Source organism: Lates calcarifer, linkage group LG6 (assembly GCF_001640805.2).
Source record: "Lates calcarifer isolate ASB-BC8 linkage group LG6, TLL_Latcal_v3, whole genome shotgun sequence".
Lineage (NCBI taxonomy): Eukaryota > Metazoa > Chordata > Actinopteri > Centropomidae > Lates > Lates calcarifer.
Window position 1 is genome coordinate 17,345,874 of NC_066838.1, and position 15,127 is coordinate 17,361,000.

The 15,127-nt window shown below is 42.1% G+C and overlaps 1 protein-coding gene across 1 annotated transcript; it reads right to left on the bottom strand.

Annotated features, from left to right (window-relative positions):
* Nucleotides 1-667: 667 nt before the first annotated feature.
* LOC108889483 (DDB1- and CUL4-associated factor 1) lies at nt 668-15,086 on the bottom strand. Its single transcript, XM_018685929.2, has 25 exons — nt 14,887-15,086; nt 13,425-13,545; nt 13,253-13,329; nt 13,089-13,162; nt 12,872-12,985; nt 11,906-12,043; nt 11,104-11,700; nt 10,493-10,594; nt 10,239-10,397; nt 9,694-9,873; nt 9,309-9,518; nt 8,970-9,139; nt 8,724-8,848; nt 7,998-8,233; nt 6,450-7,528; nt 6,164-6,362; nt 5,597-5,679; nt 5,006-5,090; nt 4,664-4,897; nt 4,025-4,118; nt 3,487-3,591; nt 3,221-3,294; nt 3,016-3,111; nt 2,636-2,909; nt 668-1,992 (listed from the first exon to the last, which is right to left on the bottom strand). Exons 2-25 carry the CDS (start codon nt 13,535-13,537, stop codon nt 1,937-1,939), a joined length of 4,674 nt encoding a protein of 1,557 aa, XP_018541445.1. The 5' UTR covers nt 13,538-13,545; nt 14,887-15,086; the 3' UTR covers nt 668-1,936.
* Nucleotides 15,087-15,127: the final 41 nt, after the last annotated feature.

Below are 15,127 nucleotides of genomic sequence, written 5' to 3' on the forward strand. Positions count from 1 at the left end.
TTTCCTGTCTCATCTCCACTGTCCTCTCCATTAAAGGCGAAAAAGCCCCAAAAAATAACTTTAAAAAAAGGGATAAGTCTGTTAGAGCAACACTATTGTTTATGTAAATTGTAAAAAATAGTGGCCCAAGCTCAGAACCTTGTGGTTCTCCCTTGGTTTTTAAAAGTGAGGTTGATCTGAGACTAGGGTTGCAACTAATGATTCTTTTCATTAACAATTAATCTGCTGATTATTTTATCATTCAATTACTTTGTCCATAAAATATCATAATATTCCTTTTAAAATGCCTGTCCTCCTCACATGAGCTGGAACCAGCAAATACTTCATTTTTTTCCCTTATCTAAATAGTTGCAGATTGACTTTCTGTTTATCAACTAATCGATTAATTGACTAATCGTTGCAGCGCTCCATGGGGCCAACAATACAGATCACCTGTGTATTATCAAACCACAGCTACGTTCCCCTCTGGAGCTCCTTGCTTACAGGTGACCTGATATAATGATCAAGTTTGTTAATTAGATCTTGATATTGGCACCGGTTTTGCTGTTTGTTTTTGCTTTCCTCCTTTTAAAAGCCACAAATGTTGCAACACCTCTGCTGCAACAGCTTATTAACCGTCTACTGGCTGAGAGCACCATTCACACTTCATTAAAGAAGTACACAAAACTAATTTTGCAACTTTATTTATAGTAAAAATACTTTAGATACATACAAGCTGTACATAAACCGTCTTGAAACTCAACATAAAAGTCTCCTTATGGAAAAGAAAACAGGTAAAATGAATAGATACAAGGCAAAAACATGAGAAAAATCATGAAATGTTTGCACTGCTTTCAAAAAGTGTGCAAGTGCTAGGCATCTGTTTTCACAATGTTGAAAGTATGAAGCTTCCTGTCAGTCAGTCAGAGGAAACATGTTTCAAGTGAATATGCTTTGCTGAATTTTGTCAGCTCCTATTTCCAATGTTTTTTGAGCTTTCTTCCAAGATTGAGAAAGATCCACTGAATGAAATGTACAGTATTATCAGTCCTGAACCGAAATCAGAGTGATAAATCCTCAGTTTTCTGAGCAAACACCTACTGAACCCAAATTAATGCTTGGCTCAATGACCGGGTGTGTTATAACACAATGGTAGAGCGCTGTAGAAGCCTCTATATGTCTGTCATGAGCAGACAGTGAGCAGACGTGTCAATAGCTTTGTTATGGTGTCCACACTAGTTATGGTTTCTTCAGTGAATCAAGAGCACCAAGCTGATTTAATTCCTCTATTTACATAATGAAATCAGGAGGTGACGGTCACAAGTGGCACTGCTGTGTGTGTGGGTGCGTGTGTGGCATTTTGGTCATCGGTTTATGGTGAAAGTGAGTTTGATGCTTGATGAACTGTCGGCAACATGTTTGTGCATTGCATTAGCTGCCTAATTCAATACTTTAGTATGTTTTTGTGATTATTACAGATGGTCGGGTGAAGTACGAGCTTGTATCCTCTGTCACATAGATGCAGAGCCCCACAGCCCTGCAATGTAAGCCGTTTCCCCTACAAAGACTAATCTGTGGCCAAACAGAGGCTTACAAAGTGAGTGAATCAATATCAAATGAGGAGGCTCATTTAAAGAGCCGTTAATGTGACAAAATATAAAACTTTTCTTCACTGCATCTACACACACTGGCCTTTTCAACTCATCATCAAGCCCACTTTTGTTTTTATAAAACTATATCATATACAATCATTTTTTGCCCACCAGTAAGCCAATCTCGTTGGTCTTGTCACTCCCAAAGTGTGCAGACACCTACTGTTTCAAACTGGCAGTGCTCCAAATTATCTCCCACCTTATTTCTGCTCTCGTCTTGCCTCCTGTTCTGCAGCTCAAATGTCTGTGAGGCAGAAGTCTTGACATGTTGTCCGGTTCCTCGGTCCCAGATGCCGAAAGGCTCCTCACTCATTCAGGGATAAGATGATGTCATCCTCAAGGTCAGAGTTGTCGGAGCTGTCTGTTTGTGCGACAGACAAATAACAGATTTAGAAATGTGGGGATACAGAAACATGGTGCTGCAGAGGTCAGTGGGTAAGGAGGAAAACTGCTAAAATGGCAAAAGCAGCCTTGGTAAAATGTGAAACACTACACCCATTTTTTTTCTGTGCAGATTCATGCACTCTCTGTGATTTACTCTCAACATATGAAATACACAAAGACAGCAGATTTCAAATTCCACTGGGAAAGACAACATTTCCTCACAGTGACCAGACAAGCATGAAAACACAGAGCCTGGACCATACTTCAGCCTTGGTGAATCATTTACCTGAGAATGCAGATGAGGGTTCCATCCTTCAAATGTAGCTCACGAAATCCAGGCTAACATGCTGTTATCAGGCTAAACAGATCCTGTTAATTCTCATCCAGCTATGTGGATTTCTTTAATCTGACTGACTTGTAAACAATGTGCTCTTATCTTGAAGTAAAAGCAACACAAATGCAGAGATACAACCATGTCTGAATGCTGACAATAATTGCACTTAGAGGAGGTTAAGTGTGTTGGGAAGTCTCCCAGAATGCACTTATGCAACAGATTCATGGACACAAATCTCATTCTGTGTGTTGGCTTCAGTGTGCATTTCACTTGAGGCGCTACTCACCATTGTCGCCATCCAGATCAACGTCGTCATTATCAGAGTCGTCTTCGTCGTTGTCATCCTCATCATCGTCATCCCCAACGTCAACATCCTCTTCGAGAAGACGAGCCACCTCCTCATCAGAAGGAGAGAATTCATCATTCCCATCATCCTCCTCTTCGTCATCCTCATCCTCTCCGCCGTTCTCGTTCTCTAGCTCGGCGATAAGGGGATCTGTGTCAACATCGTCATCTGAGTCCTCGTCATCGTCGTCGTCTTCCTCCTGATCGTCATCCTCCTGGTGCACAGATGGCAACAAAGGTCAATTACAATTAATTTCTAGCTCTGCCTAAAGGAGCCAAAGAGGCCCTTCTTTATCAAAAATAAAAGAACTAATTAGGAACCTGATCCTCTTCGTCCTCCTCCTCTTCCTCTGCAAGTCTCTGCCGGCCAACTTCATACAGCCTGCACACCGTGTCGGTGTTAACAGAGTCTTGGTTCTACGGGACAAACAGCGGGAAAAGGAAATTTAATTCCTTCATATATTTACAGATACAGAAATGATTACAACCTCTGGCAAAATAAAGCCATGTGATGACAAGAATGTACCTCAATCACAGCTAGGTAGCAGTCTTTTGTATCTGTGCAAAGGTCAAATATATTCCTCTTGACGTCAATAGTGGCTAAGAGGAGAGAAAAGAACACATCAGTTGTCAGTTTCTGAAAATATTACACTACAAATAGCAAGATAAAATATTACAGTAATTAAAAATGATTACCAACTGGGTATAATATAAGAGGTACCCCAATACAACCCTTTGTCATGAAAGACTAAGAAAAATTAGTTAAAGTGGCGTGAGGGCAAAAAGCCTTACCAATTGGTTTGTAGTCTGTGGCATTGAAAGTCCTAAATGATGAACCAAATGGACTTTTCATCTGCATCTCCATCATGTCATCTTCATCATCAGCTTGCAACATTGCTGCAAAAACAGAGAGAAAATAAGAACTGTGCACAGCAAGCAGGTTAGCCGGGGTTCTGGCTCCTGAAACGTTCGAGAGGTAGCTGTATGGGTAGAGCTATTATGGCACGCCCATTTCTCTTCCTGTGAGGTGGCGTGAACCAGCTGGTTCTATCTGTTGCCATTCCAACACTGATCCTTCTGCCCATATGGCTCTGAATGACTGTTGTATCAAGCACACACACAAACACATACACACATGCACCCACCTCTACATGCTCTGTTCACACTGTTCACACTCTCTCCAAATACACACATGCTCACTTTGCTTCATAATTACCAGCTTTCCACTCAAGCACACCTTTCACACACTTGCACTGACTGTGTGGAGTGAGTTGTAGGCTAAATGCCAGATGCTCTACATTTCCCACCATGCATCGGTTTCTGTATTTACCTCCATAGATGACCGTGCCGTTGTTGTTGAAGACTATTCTGCACTGGTCCAGAGCTGGAACCGTGTGGAGGAGGTGGAAGGTCCGAAGATCCCACTAAAACTCCAGCTAAGGACCATGACATTCTTTTTTCATTTGTATCAACTAAATCTGCTGCGAATTTAATTACACAGCGATTAAAACCATCCCCAGGGTAGTAAAATCAATTTTTAGTGCAATACATATTTAATGTTTGGCTGTGAAATAAAAGCTCAATAGTCATCCCATCATTGGAGCAACAACAAATTCAATCACTGATACAAGTCTTTGATACAAGTTTTTAAACAAGCACTTCCTGAAAGCAATCACTTTTAGCTGTTAACTTTAGCAATTAATTTAGCAATAAATTAAACAGTCTTGAATTGTATACTTAAAAGGACTAAAATAAATATTTTAAATAATTTTTAATTATCTTTTTTTAATCACCTATTCTACAAATGCCTCACACTTGAAAAAGGTCAGTTACATTTTATGAAGAGATAAGGGATGAGTCTGGTTTCAGTTTTTTTCAACAAAAATTTGCTTAAAACTTCCAAAAACTGTATGACACCTACTGCACTGTACTAACATCAACAACCCAAATATTAAAGTCTCAAGGATACAATCTCTGTGTTTATGATGACCTCCAGGCCATTGGGATGGAACACGCCGCTGATGTTCATGTTGAACTTGTCAAACTTGTGGATGGCCTGAGCCGTGCGCACGTCCCACAGCACGCCGTCGTTCAACACCAGGTCATCTGTGGGGTTGAAGGTGGCACAGTTCCTCTTGTAATTGTTAGCCAGGTCTGGGTTGTTGAGAGTCAGAGTTACCTGCCCTGTCTGGATGTCATAAATCTGGTAAAGAGAAGAGCTGAATGTGAATATTCACAATTTTACTTCTTATAAGTTGTTCTGTTTTTAACATTTCATAATGTAATTTTCAAAAGATGCTGATATACGTACTCGTGCTATATGTTCTTTAGTCCCAATGACTCGATCCTGTGAGAGCTTACTGAACTCCACATAATGGTCGCCCAGAAAGGAATGCCTGGAGAAGAGAAGGGCAACATTTCAACATTTAATTGAAAACATGGAGCCAGTGTGAATGTAAAAGCTGAATGGTTTAAACCTTATAATTGCTCAAAGACATTGTAGAACAACTCTGAATCAATCGGCAGAGTCTCAGTATTGCCTTGGTTAAACTGTGCGGATGAATGAAGCCAAGTGCTTGTGTTCCATGAACTGAAGACTGCAGCCCTCAGGCTGTTAGTGTGCATAATTAAACAGCATGCCATCCCCTTTCGGCAGCGCTCTCTTTTGACAGCATAAAGTTGCTGTACCATTGGGCAGAGAAGACCACATACATGGAGGCAGTGGAATCACAAAGAGGCATGAGTCCCCAATTGAACTATTGATCGACGGTTAGACATCAGTCCTGTGGTATGCACTTTGTTTTGCAAATGTTTCAGTATGAGACATTTCTGCTTGAAAGAATGCATTATGTATTTAGCTAGTGAAAATATGAGTTCAGTTTCCTGTGAAAACATCACTTACTTCATGATGAACACTGATTTCATGCCCCACAGCGCAGACAGAGGGTAACTCCAAGAGGCTGATGTTAAGAGCAGAGAACCATCCTAAAAATACAAAATATGTTGGTTAAAGATCTCCACCAGACATGAATAATAATGTGTCTGATATGGTTTTTCTACAAATTGTTCAATTGTCTCATTAAAAATCCTTACTCCTTAATCCTTAATCTACTCCCTCTCCCTCACTGAAAGAAATAAAATAATGTATCTATGAATATGCAACTATTTTCCATTTCAAAACTAAAGGATATAAGATGTCCTCTGCTTCACTGTAAAGTCTATTCTCAGTGTATGTTTCCTCATCTTCCACACTAAAATTCAGATTTAAGGTGAGCATAAAGAAACTTTATCCCTTATGCAGATTAATGTGAAAAACTCTGCTCACATTGGATTCTGCATAGTGCAGGTCAAACGTCCAGGTACAATAACAGATTTTCAGGTGGAAGAGAATTTACATGTTCCATGCAGCAGCTACAACAACTGGACATAATCTAAAATTGTTGAAGTATTGGCAGCTTTCCCTACTGACCCGTGAGGGCTCCAGGTGAGTGATGGCCGAACTGTGACAGTTGTAACTGGCCTCCTCCTGGCCTGTAAACACGTTGTAGAGTTTGAGCTGCCCTGTGCACGTTCCGAGCATCAGGAACCGTTCACGAGCTGAGAAGGCACAACACATGAATCCGCTTTCATCCTCGTCAGCCTCCCTGAACACAGAGATGGGACGGAACCTGGACAAAAAGGAAACAAAGAATGTAGAGAAACAGCAAGTAAAACGTGAATCTAACAAAGCCTGTTAGAGAGTCGGAAAAACCTACCTGCTGAAGATGAGATGTCTGTCAAAGCATCCTCCATCTACTCCTCCATATTTAGGATATATGACTCTCCGTGTGTGTCGGGATGTAAAGTTGACAGGTGCTTGGCGTCTCTGTTTGGGTTCGGGGCATTGATGGGGTGTGAAGAGAGAGAAAGGGGGGCACGTTGCGACAGGGTTTTTACAGCGTGCGTGCTGTTCCCGCAGGTACTCTGTGATAATGCTGTCTAATGCAGGGGGGGAAGGCAGGTGCCTGTCAAACTGCTTCTTCATGGCTGGACTCTGGCTGAAGGCCCCGTGGTCAGACTTCTGCCTCAGCACCCGAGGCTTCTTGCAGCTCACCGTAGTGCACCCTGTTTGCCGTTCACGAGAGAAAATGATTCGACCGATCAGTGGGGAACCGTTGCTACAGTGGGGTACAGATGTCGAGGGGAAAGCAACAGAAGAAGAAGACCCAGCAGGTTGCGATGTAGATGGACGTGTTTGTGGATGGCTGGACCCGGGAGTGGATGAATGAGAAGGATGGTTTCCAAGTCTTGACCCGACACCATTGGCCAGCCGCGGTGTGCGAGGCAGAGTAGCAACAGGAGACGCAGGTGGGGGTGGAGCGACAGGAGGGAACGCAGAAGTTGTGTGTGAAGAATGAGACAGACACGCCATTGGGAGATCAGCCTCTTTGGTGAGTGTGGTGGCCGTGTCATGAAGGCCTTTGGCCATAAGGTGGTTCCTAATAAGCAACAGTAACTCCTTCTCAGGGAAAGTGATCCTGGACTGTGCGACCACGCTGGCCCTCTGCAGCCACGCCAGAGACACGTCCGTGCCAATCAGCAGCGGCTTCCCAGAGATCCTTTCTATCAGCTCAGCTGCAAACTTACAGAACTTGACGTGTTCGCTGCGTTTGTCCTGGAGCACAGGCTCCTTCATGAGCTGCTGGATGTGTCCGCTGCTGAACAAAGGCAGTTTGCTGATGATCTGCCTGACGGAGCTGGAGCGAGACAGACCCACCAGAGCCTTACAGGCAAGAGCTCGGATCTGATCTGCATCTGTAATGGGCATCTTCACCGTCAGCAGGGACAGCAGCACCTGCAGGACAGACACAGAATGTCCTGATAAATTAACAACTGAGTGTTTAGATCCTACGCAAGATGAAAACATCTGTCTGTCATGAAACTGGTAGGTGACGTATTTTTCTTTTTTATAATTCTGTATATATATTCTAACTGCATGTTTTATACCCTGAACTCCAAACATCATGATGTGCCGGTCAGCACGTTCTATGGTAGCTCCATTCAGTGTATGGATGTGTGGGTGATTGTGAGGCTTTGAAAAGTGCTTTGCACTGTTCCCATGATAAAGGCACCTTATAAATGCAGTCAATTTAACCCTGCATCACCTGTCAAGATTCACCAATATAACTCAAAATTTGACACTCTGTAAAACACTCAGTTTTACAAAATGTCCTGAAAACTCTGCAGTCATCTTTGTCAAGTACAGCCTTACCGAAAAAAAAAAAAATCTCAATGCTTTGGCAACTGGTATAAATTAGCTCTACCTTGATGCCATTGTTGGACTGCACCACATTCCACATCTTAGTGAGCACACTTTCGCTGGCTTTGGTCTGCTGTGGCAGGCGGCGACGAGGGGTGCCTGCAATGAACTTGCCAATGCTGGACATGCGTTTGTCTGGAGCACAGACACAGTTGATGACAACCTGCAGAGCCGACTTCTGAATCTCTGCATCATTGACAAATACCTCTCCCTCTGCTACTGCCAGGACTATACTCATTCCTGGGAGGAAAAAGCCAAAAAATTAAATGAGAAACCATGTAGGAAAATATAACCTGGAAACGTGCCATCTCTCAGCAGAGTTGTTTTATGAAATACCCAAAAATGAAAATACAAAGCTACTGCATTTTATTACATTCTGTGGAGGGTAATAATAAATGTATTGTGCTACATTCCCAAAAAGCTGTCAAATACTCAACTTAATGCTCACACCATGCCAGAAATCTTCTAATGGCATAATGAACCAATGCACTACAGACACACTTAGAATAACTGCTGCTAACACATACCATGCTGCTTAAATATGTTTATGACTCTTAATGGCTATATACAAATAGTTTTACACCCTTTCTTCAGATAAAATGGAAAACACTTTAGTGTGAACACACTCTATCCTGATGATTTTAACATTGTCTGATAACAACTAAAATATTATCAAATTTCTAACTAACAGTAAAGTTTTCATAGATGGATGTTGGCTGAAAACACCTACCAACAGTGGAAACGGTGGATCCTCCCTCATCGAGCACCGCGACAGCCTCCGACAGTAACAGCTGGGTCTTTGGAACAACTGTGAGGATACTCAGGATGTCAAGGGCATAACGTACGGTATCACTCCTACAGGGAAAGTATCACATTATTACAAATCACCTTCTGGATTCAGTCTGGAAGTTAAAACAGTTAGAAATAACTAGGAAAAAGTATTCAACAATTAATAAAATAACTGCCTTGTGAATACCTGCCGTAGTAGGTCCTCCAGTCACAAGCAATGGAAATGAGCTGCAGGAGGAGTTGGACACAAGACAGCTTATGGAAGACCTCTGCTGGTTCCCAGTAAAGCCGGAGTGGTCCGTACTCTATCAGGAACTCCATCATTTCTACCACCTGCTCACGGCTATAGCTGACTGCCTGGGAAACGAGACGAGAACACAAATGATCACTGCAGGAACATAAACCCATCTACTTCACAACAACTAAAACATAAACCAGGCGAATATACATAATATCTGCATTTTAAAGTGTTTACATTAAGAAACCAAGTAATGTCAATCTCAGTTATTCTTTGTCCTCCAAGTACCTTGTAGTATGGCTGGGAGTGAATGGGGGCACCGCCCTCTGTGCGCTGCAGGGATTGCTTCACCTGCTCCACCTTGATTGCCAGATGGGCCTCGAAGTACCTGCGCAGGGCCATGCAGGTGTGCTTGGCCGTCTGCCTGCTGGAGAAAATCTCATCATCACTCAGCAGCGCTCCCTGGTCCTCAGGGTTCAGGATCTCCAGTGTGCTAATCTGGAAACAGTCAGTTCATATTATATATTAGCGTACGATCAGCTGTTACATTTTGATATTACACTGACTACACAGTTGATCGGTTCTTGAAACAAATAGTATATTCTATGAGTGATACAGATGGTTAGGTTTCCATGGTTAACAGTCAGGATCGCATGTAGCTGGTTTGTCCTACCAGATTGACAAGGCGACGGAGCCCGTCCTGCTTGTCGAACAGCTCCAGGACGGCGCGAAAGGAAAAGGAGATGGAAAAGAACATGGTGGCATGGCAGCAGCCGGACGCGTGTGAGCATTCCAGCAGCCACAGCGTGTAGCCAACCACATCTGACAGGATGGAGTGGGGCAACATACAAACCTTGAGAAGAGAGGACACAGAAATGAATACAAATGTGAACTGCTACCAAACTGAGGTAAAAGTCCTAAAATTAAGTATCATTTTTCATCAATTACCTCTGGAATATATTATGTTATTTTGTTCTGCACAGCTCTATACAGAGGATCTCCAAAATAAATAGTATGACCATGAGTCACAATATTCCCGTTAGCAATAATTAGTATAATATAACAATATTGTGTATAGCCAATAAACTGCAACATTCTCTTAATACATTATCATCTGGTCATGCACATCAAGTTGCGAGCAAAACCTAGTCATATATATTTATGTCAATATTACTGCTATTTTGTAGTGCATCTGTATGGTGTGTGTCATTTTTGTACCCTCTCCATGGCATCCTGGTTATAGGCAAGGTAGTAGAGGCACAGAGATACTCCAGTAGCAGCCATAGATGGCCTGGGGATTTCTAACAACTTCTGAACTCCTCCATGAGCCACAAACTCTGCAGCAAACTTCTTGTGCAGCAGCAAAGATGCCAGGTACTGAGAGAGGGGAGAAAGGCAGAGAGATAAGTCTAAGGAGCTTGACCTTGTGTTTCGGCACCATGGAGGGTCAACTAACATGAGAGAGTGTTTACCTTGAGGGCCTCAAAGGTGAGCTGCACATCATTGGTCTGCTTTAGATCCATGTAATGCATGAGTAGCTCACGAGCTCCCATCTGCATAAACACTGCCAGCAGCTGCAGGTAGAAGGAGGAGGAATGGGCATGGCATTTTGCTTTTCTATAAAACACCCTAAATGGCTAGTTGCTTGAATATATGGTTCACCTAAAACAAGGCCTGCAAGTAACATTTTCTGTATAAACTGATCAGGAGGTGACCACTCAAAACTAACTTTCTATAATGTCAGAACAGAATTATTTGTTTAATCTTAATTAAAGAACGCTGACATCTGCTGGCAAGTTTGTGACAAGACAAGGGCAACACATAAACAGCCTGAAGTAATAAAGCCAGTCACGTTTGCCATTTTTCTAGGGCTGCAACAAAAGATTATTGTCATTATTGATCAATCTCAACTACTGATCAAAGAAAAGCATAAAATCCTCACACTTGAGAAGCTAAAACCATCAAATCTTTTGGCATGTTTAGCTTGAACAAAAACGATAAAACGCTTATCAAAATAGTTGCAGATCAATGTTGACTAAGCAATTAATTGATTAATTGTTGCAGTTATACATAATGGACAAACCTCCTGATACTCCCCCAGAGGAGTGAGATACTGCAGGATGAGCCTCTGTTCAATCTCTGGGGTTAGAGGGTACAGATGATAGTTGTTGCCAATCACCCAGGGGCTCATCTCAGACCAGCTGCTGTTGGAAAGCTCACTGAAGTTCCTTTCTGGCTCTGGCAAAGAGAAATTTAGCTTCTGTTTTGAGGTCCTGCCACTCTCCCTCTCTGCCCTCCTTTTTAGGTAACTGCTGCCATCGGACATGCCTTGGTATATCAGCGAACTTGGGGCAGACATGGGCTTCATCATGGTCTTAACAGCAGAGTTGATGCGGCTGCTGGTCTTATGAGGGGAGTTGAGACGGAACGAAAGCTCATTTTCAGGCTCGATGGTTGAGAAGGGAATTTCACTGCCCTCCTCTGGCCCCGTCCCCTCCCTTTCTGCTCCGTTCCTGCCCGGCGTGAAGGGCTTCTCTTCAAAGCCTCCGTCGACAGTCTCCTCGTCCAAAGGTAGCAAAGGCTCACTCAGAGTCTTCCTGGGGCTGGGCCGTTTGATTTCCCTTTTGTTCTCAGCATCCTTATCCTGAAGCTCACGTAACCGATGCAGCATCAAAGGCACCTGTCAAAGTAGAGCACGGGGAAAAAAAAGGGTAATGGATAGCTGCTACCTCACACCTCCTGCTGATGATGAGCAAACTATTCTGATGCTTGCTGGGATAACACAGTTTTATCAGCTGTTGTAAGGCCTTGACTCTCACTGTGTATTGTCATATTATTGGCTAATATACAACTGACATTTGATGCAGCAGAATCCCCCTACTGACCAAAACAGAGTTCTCCTCCCTGTAGTTGGCTGCAATGTCCTGGTTCTCCATGGCACCCGCCAACAAGCCTGTGGCATAGATTCTGAGGGGCTGCTCTGCCTCCTGAGCCCACTTAAACAGCCTTTCAACTATGCCCTCCTGAGAAAAACAAACACATTAGAATGGTGAAATACATATAAAAACAAGAATATGATCAGAATATGAACAGATTCCTACCACAAGAAAACACAGACTTGTTTTAAGTGGTGTATTTTCAACACCTTGTTCTCACTTTTTGGTCAAATACACAATTTTACAAGTGTAGTTCTAAATAAAAGTATTGACACGAACCCTTTAAACCTTAACATACCTTATAAAAACATACCTTATACAAAGATGTCTATGTCTATGAGTCAGTTCACAAGTCCACAAACAGAACAGTGGTCAAAATGTAACTAACTCAACATGTTGGACTGTGACTCTACAAACAAAAATGACACTTGTTGCTGTCTCTTGTCATCTACATTTTATTGTTTTTTTTGGGCCAGTCCCAGTGACTCATTAATAAGGTGGATTTCAGCTCTTTTCTTAAGGTCATTGCTGTTTTTCAGGAAAAACTACATAAGCATGTCTTCCTTTACCATCTGTCCCTACTCCATTTTTAACTGCAATACTTGGGACAGCAGAAGTAAGGTATCCTTCCTCCTCCTCTATTTTGCAGCTTCCTCTTTATAATGTGATGTTTCAGATTAATAATTACATCAGCATGCTAAACATAAACAATGTCAGTTGTAGAGGGCGTGTAATTACATGTATTAAATCCTCTACCTTTAACTCTGAACATGGCATGTTGGATATACATCTGGAAGACTAAAATAACATTACAGGCTACTATAACAGCTGGCATAAAGAAGCACGTTGTTTGAACAAGGAAACAGGAAGAAATAAACAGTTTTTATCCCCACCATGAAGTCAGGAATAACATACTTTTTCTTGAAAAACAACTGCTGTCTCCAATCCAGGCATGATGTTCTGAAGCAGGCGACACGCTGCTGCATTGAGGGAAAATTCTCTGCTGGTCATCACATAGCTATTCACCAGCTACAGAGGGAAGAAATTAAAAACATTTAAAAATTACACTCTGACTCAGACGTCAAAAATGGCCTTTTATTGTGTACAAAACAAAGTCTCAGTTCATTCTTACTGTGTTCATGAAGTCATCGTTCTTGAACAGGATCTTGAGCAGGTGCCCTAACACACATTCTGGATCAGCTCTCCCTAGTGGCCAAAAGGGAAATGTCAAAAACATGCACAATATTTAAATCTCCAGTATTGTTACCATTATATGTTTCATTTTCTTTTTCATACCAGGATGTCGATCATCAAAAGGATCAGGGTCCGCTTTGTGGTACTCTTCTGTCTCCTTCTCAACAAGCTCTGAGATTCTGAAGGTTACAGCACATCAACATATTTAACACTCTTCAAGTCACATTCAACTCATGCTAATGACATCACATTGACATGAAGCATGACTTCTTACTTTGTGAGGATGTTAACCAGCTCCTGTGTGCTGCCTTGTTGATCCCTCTCCCACTGTTCCAGTAGAGCAGTCAGCTCTGCCTTGGAGTCCACACTGGCAGATGCCGACGCCATAGCGTTGCCTGTCCGGATGGTAAGTAGTTAATAGCGATTCATTTCATTATCAATAGCAGTGTTGGACAAAGTATTAAGATCCTTAAATCAAGTCAATGCATTCTTCCTAAACTCTGAAACTACTTCATTACAAGTTCTACTTTGAAAATCTATTATATATATATCAAGTAAACATATTTGAGTATAGACAGGAAAATCTACTTAAAAGTAAGAATTTTTAATGCAGAAAAATGGCCCCTGATTATTACTACCCATGCAGGACAACACTGCACCCAGTGATGATGTTGATGATGATGATGATTATTATTATTATTATTATTATATTAACAATGCCTGTTTAGTAGTAACAGTCCAAATTTCACAATACTTTAAATACTTTAAAGCTGGTCTTTATAATAAAGATCATTTTTTTATAAGATATGCATGTTTTACACGCAAAATATTATGCTAATATTCTAATCTTCTATTCTATTCTAATTCTAATCAATTTGTAAAGTAACTAGTGACGGAAATCTGTGGTGGAGTAAAAAGTACAATATTTCCCCTCTAACTGAAGTGGAGCAGAAGAAGTGGCATGAAAACAAAACTTACTTAAGTACAGTACTGGAGTAAATGTACTTAGTTACATTCTACCACTGGTTAAAAGCCTGTTTACAATTCAATTCACGCTTATCTACTACTCCCGTAACAAAGTATGTTGCTGCATGTCACGACTTACAATCATAAAAAGTCAACAAACACACCACCGAGACATCAAACACCGGAAAGCATAACGGCATTTTGGCACAGTGAGAAGATTTATTTCGCTAAGATCGAGAGAACAAAGAGCAAAGACGCCGATTTGCTCCATCGCTTCACAAACATCAGAGTGTGCAGGTGCAGCAACCTCCGGGGAGTGCAACTGCCGAACAGCCAAAAACTGTCATTTTCCAAGTCAGCACATGGTCTAAACGGCCTAATCACCTTTTGCGATTTGTTTGGGAACTACAGTCTCAGCTCACACACTCGGCATGTTTCCCTACATTCACCTACAGCCGCTACTTACTGCACCTGGTAGCAGTAAACTCACATACTGCCTGTTGCGATGTTTGGTTAGCTAGACTGTGGCTAAACAAGGAAGCTAATCTACTTAGCTCGTTAGCGACACTCTTAAAGTGCCCGCTTTTGCATTCCAGTGCTATAGTTTGCACTAAGCCGGAGGTATCCGGACGTGTACAGCTTATTGTGTGACATTCATGTCACAGTCGAACCAAGTGAAACCTGCCCGTACATGAAACCAGGCACTGGTTGTGTTAGCTAGCGGCTTCACAGGTAAACCTGGCTACATTTAGCTAGCATGCTAACTTCACCTCGTTGCTCCGCTCAGCTCTTCTTCGGTTTCTCTCCAAATTTACCACGACTTGCGTCCACCGATATTTGTCCAAACTCTGTTGCTCCTCGGTGTCCACGTATCGATGCCTGTTTCACACCCGAAGCTTAATTCGCTTTTTTGTAGCTTTGTGTTCACCGTTTATTATCATTATGGCGAACACGTTCTTCACGTCATTTCGCGAGCGACTGTCCACTTTTAATGACGAAATGATTCAACAG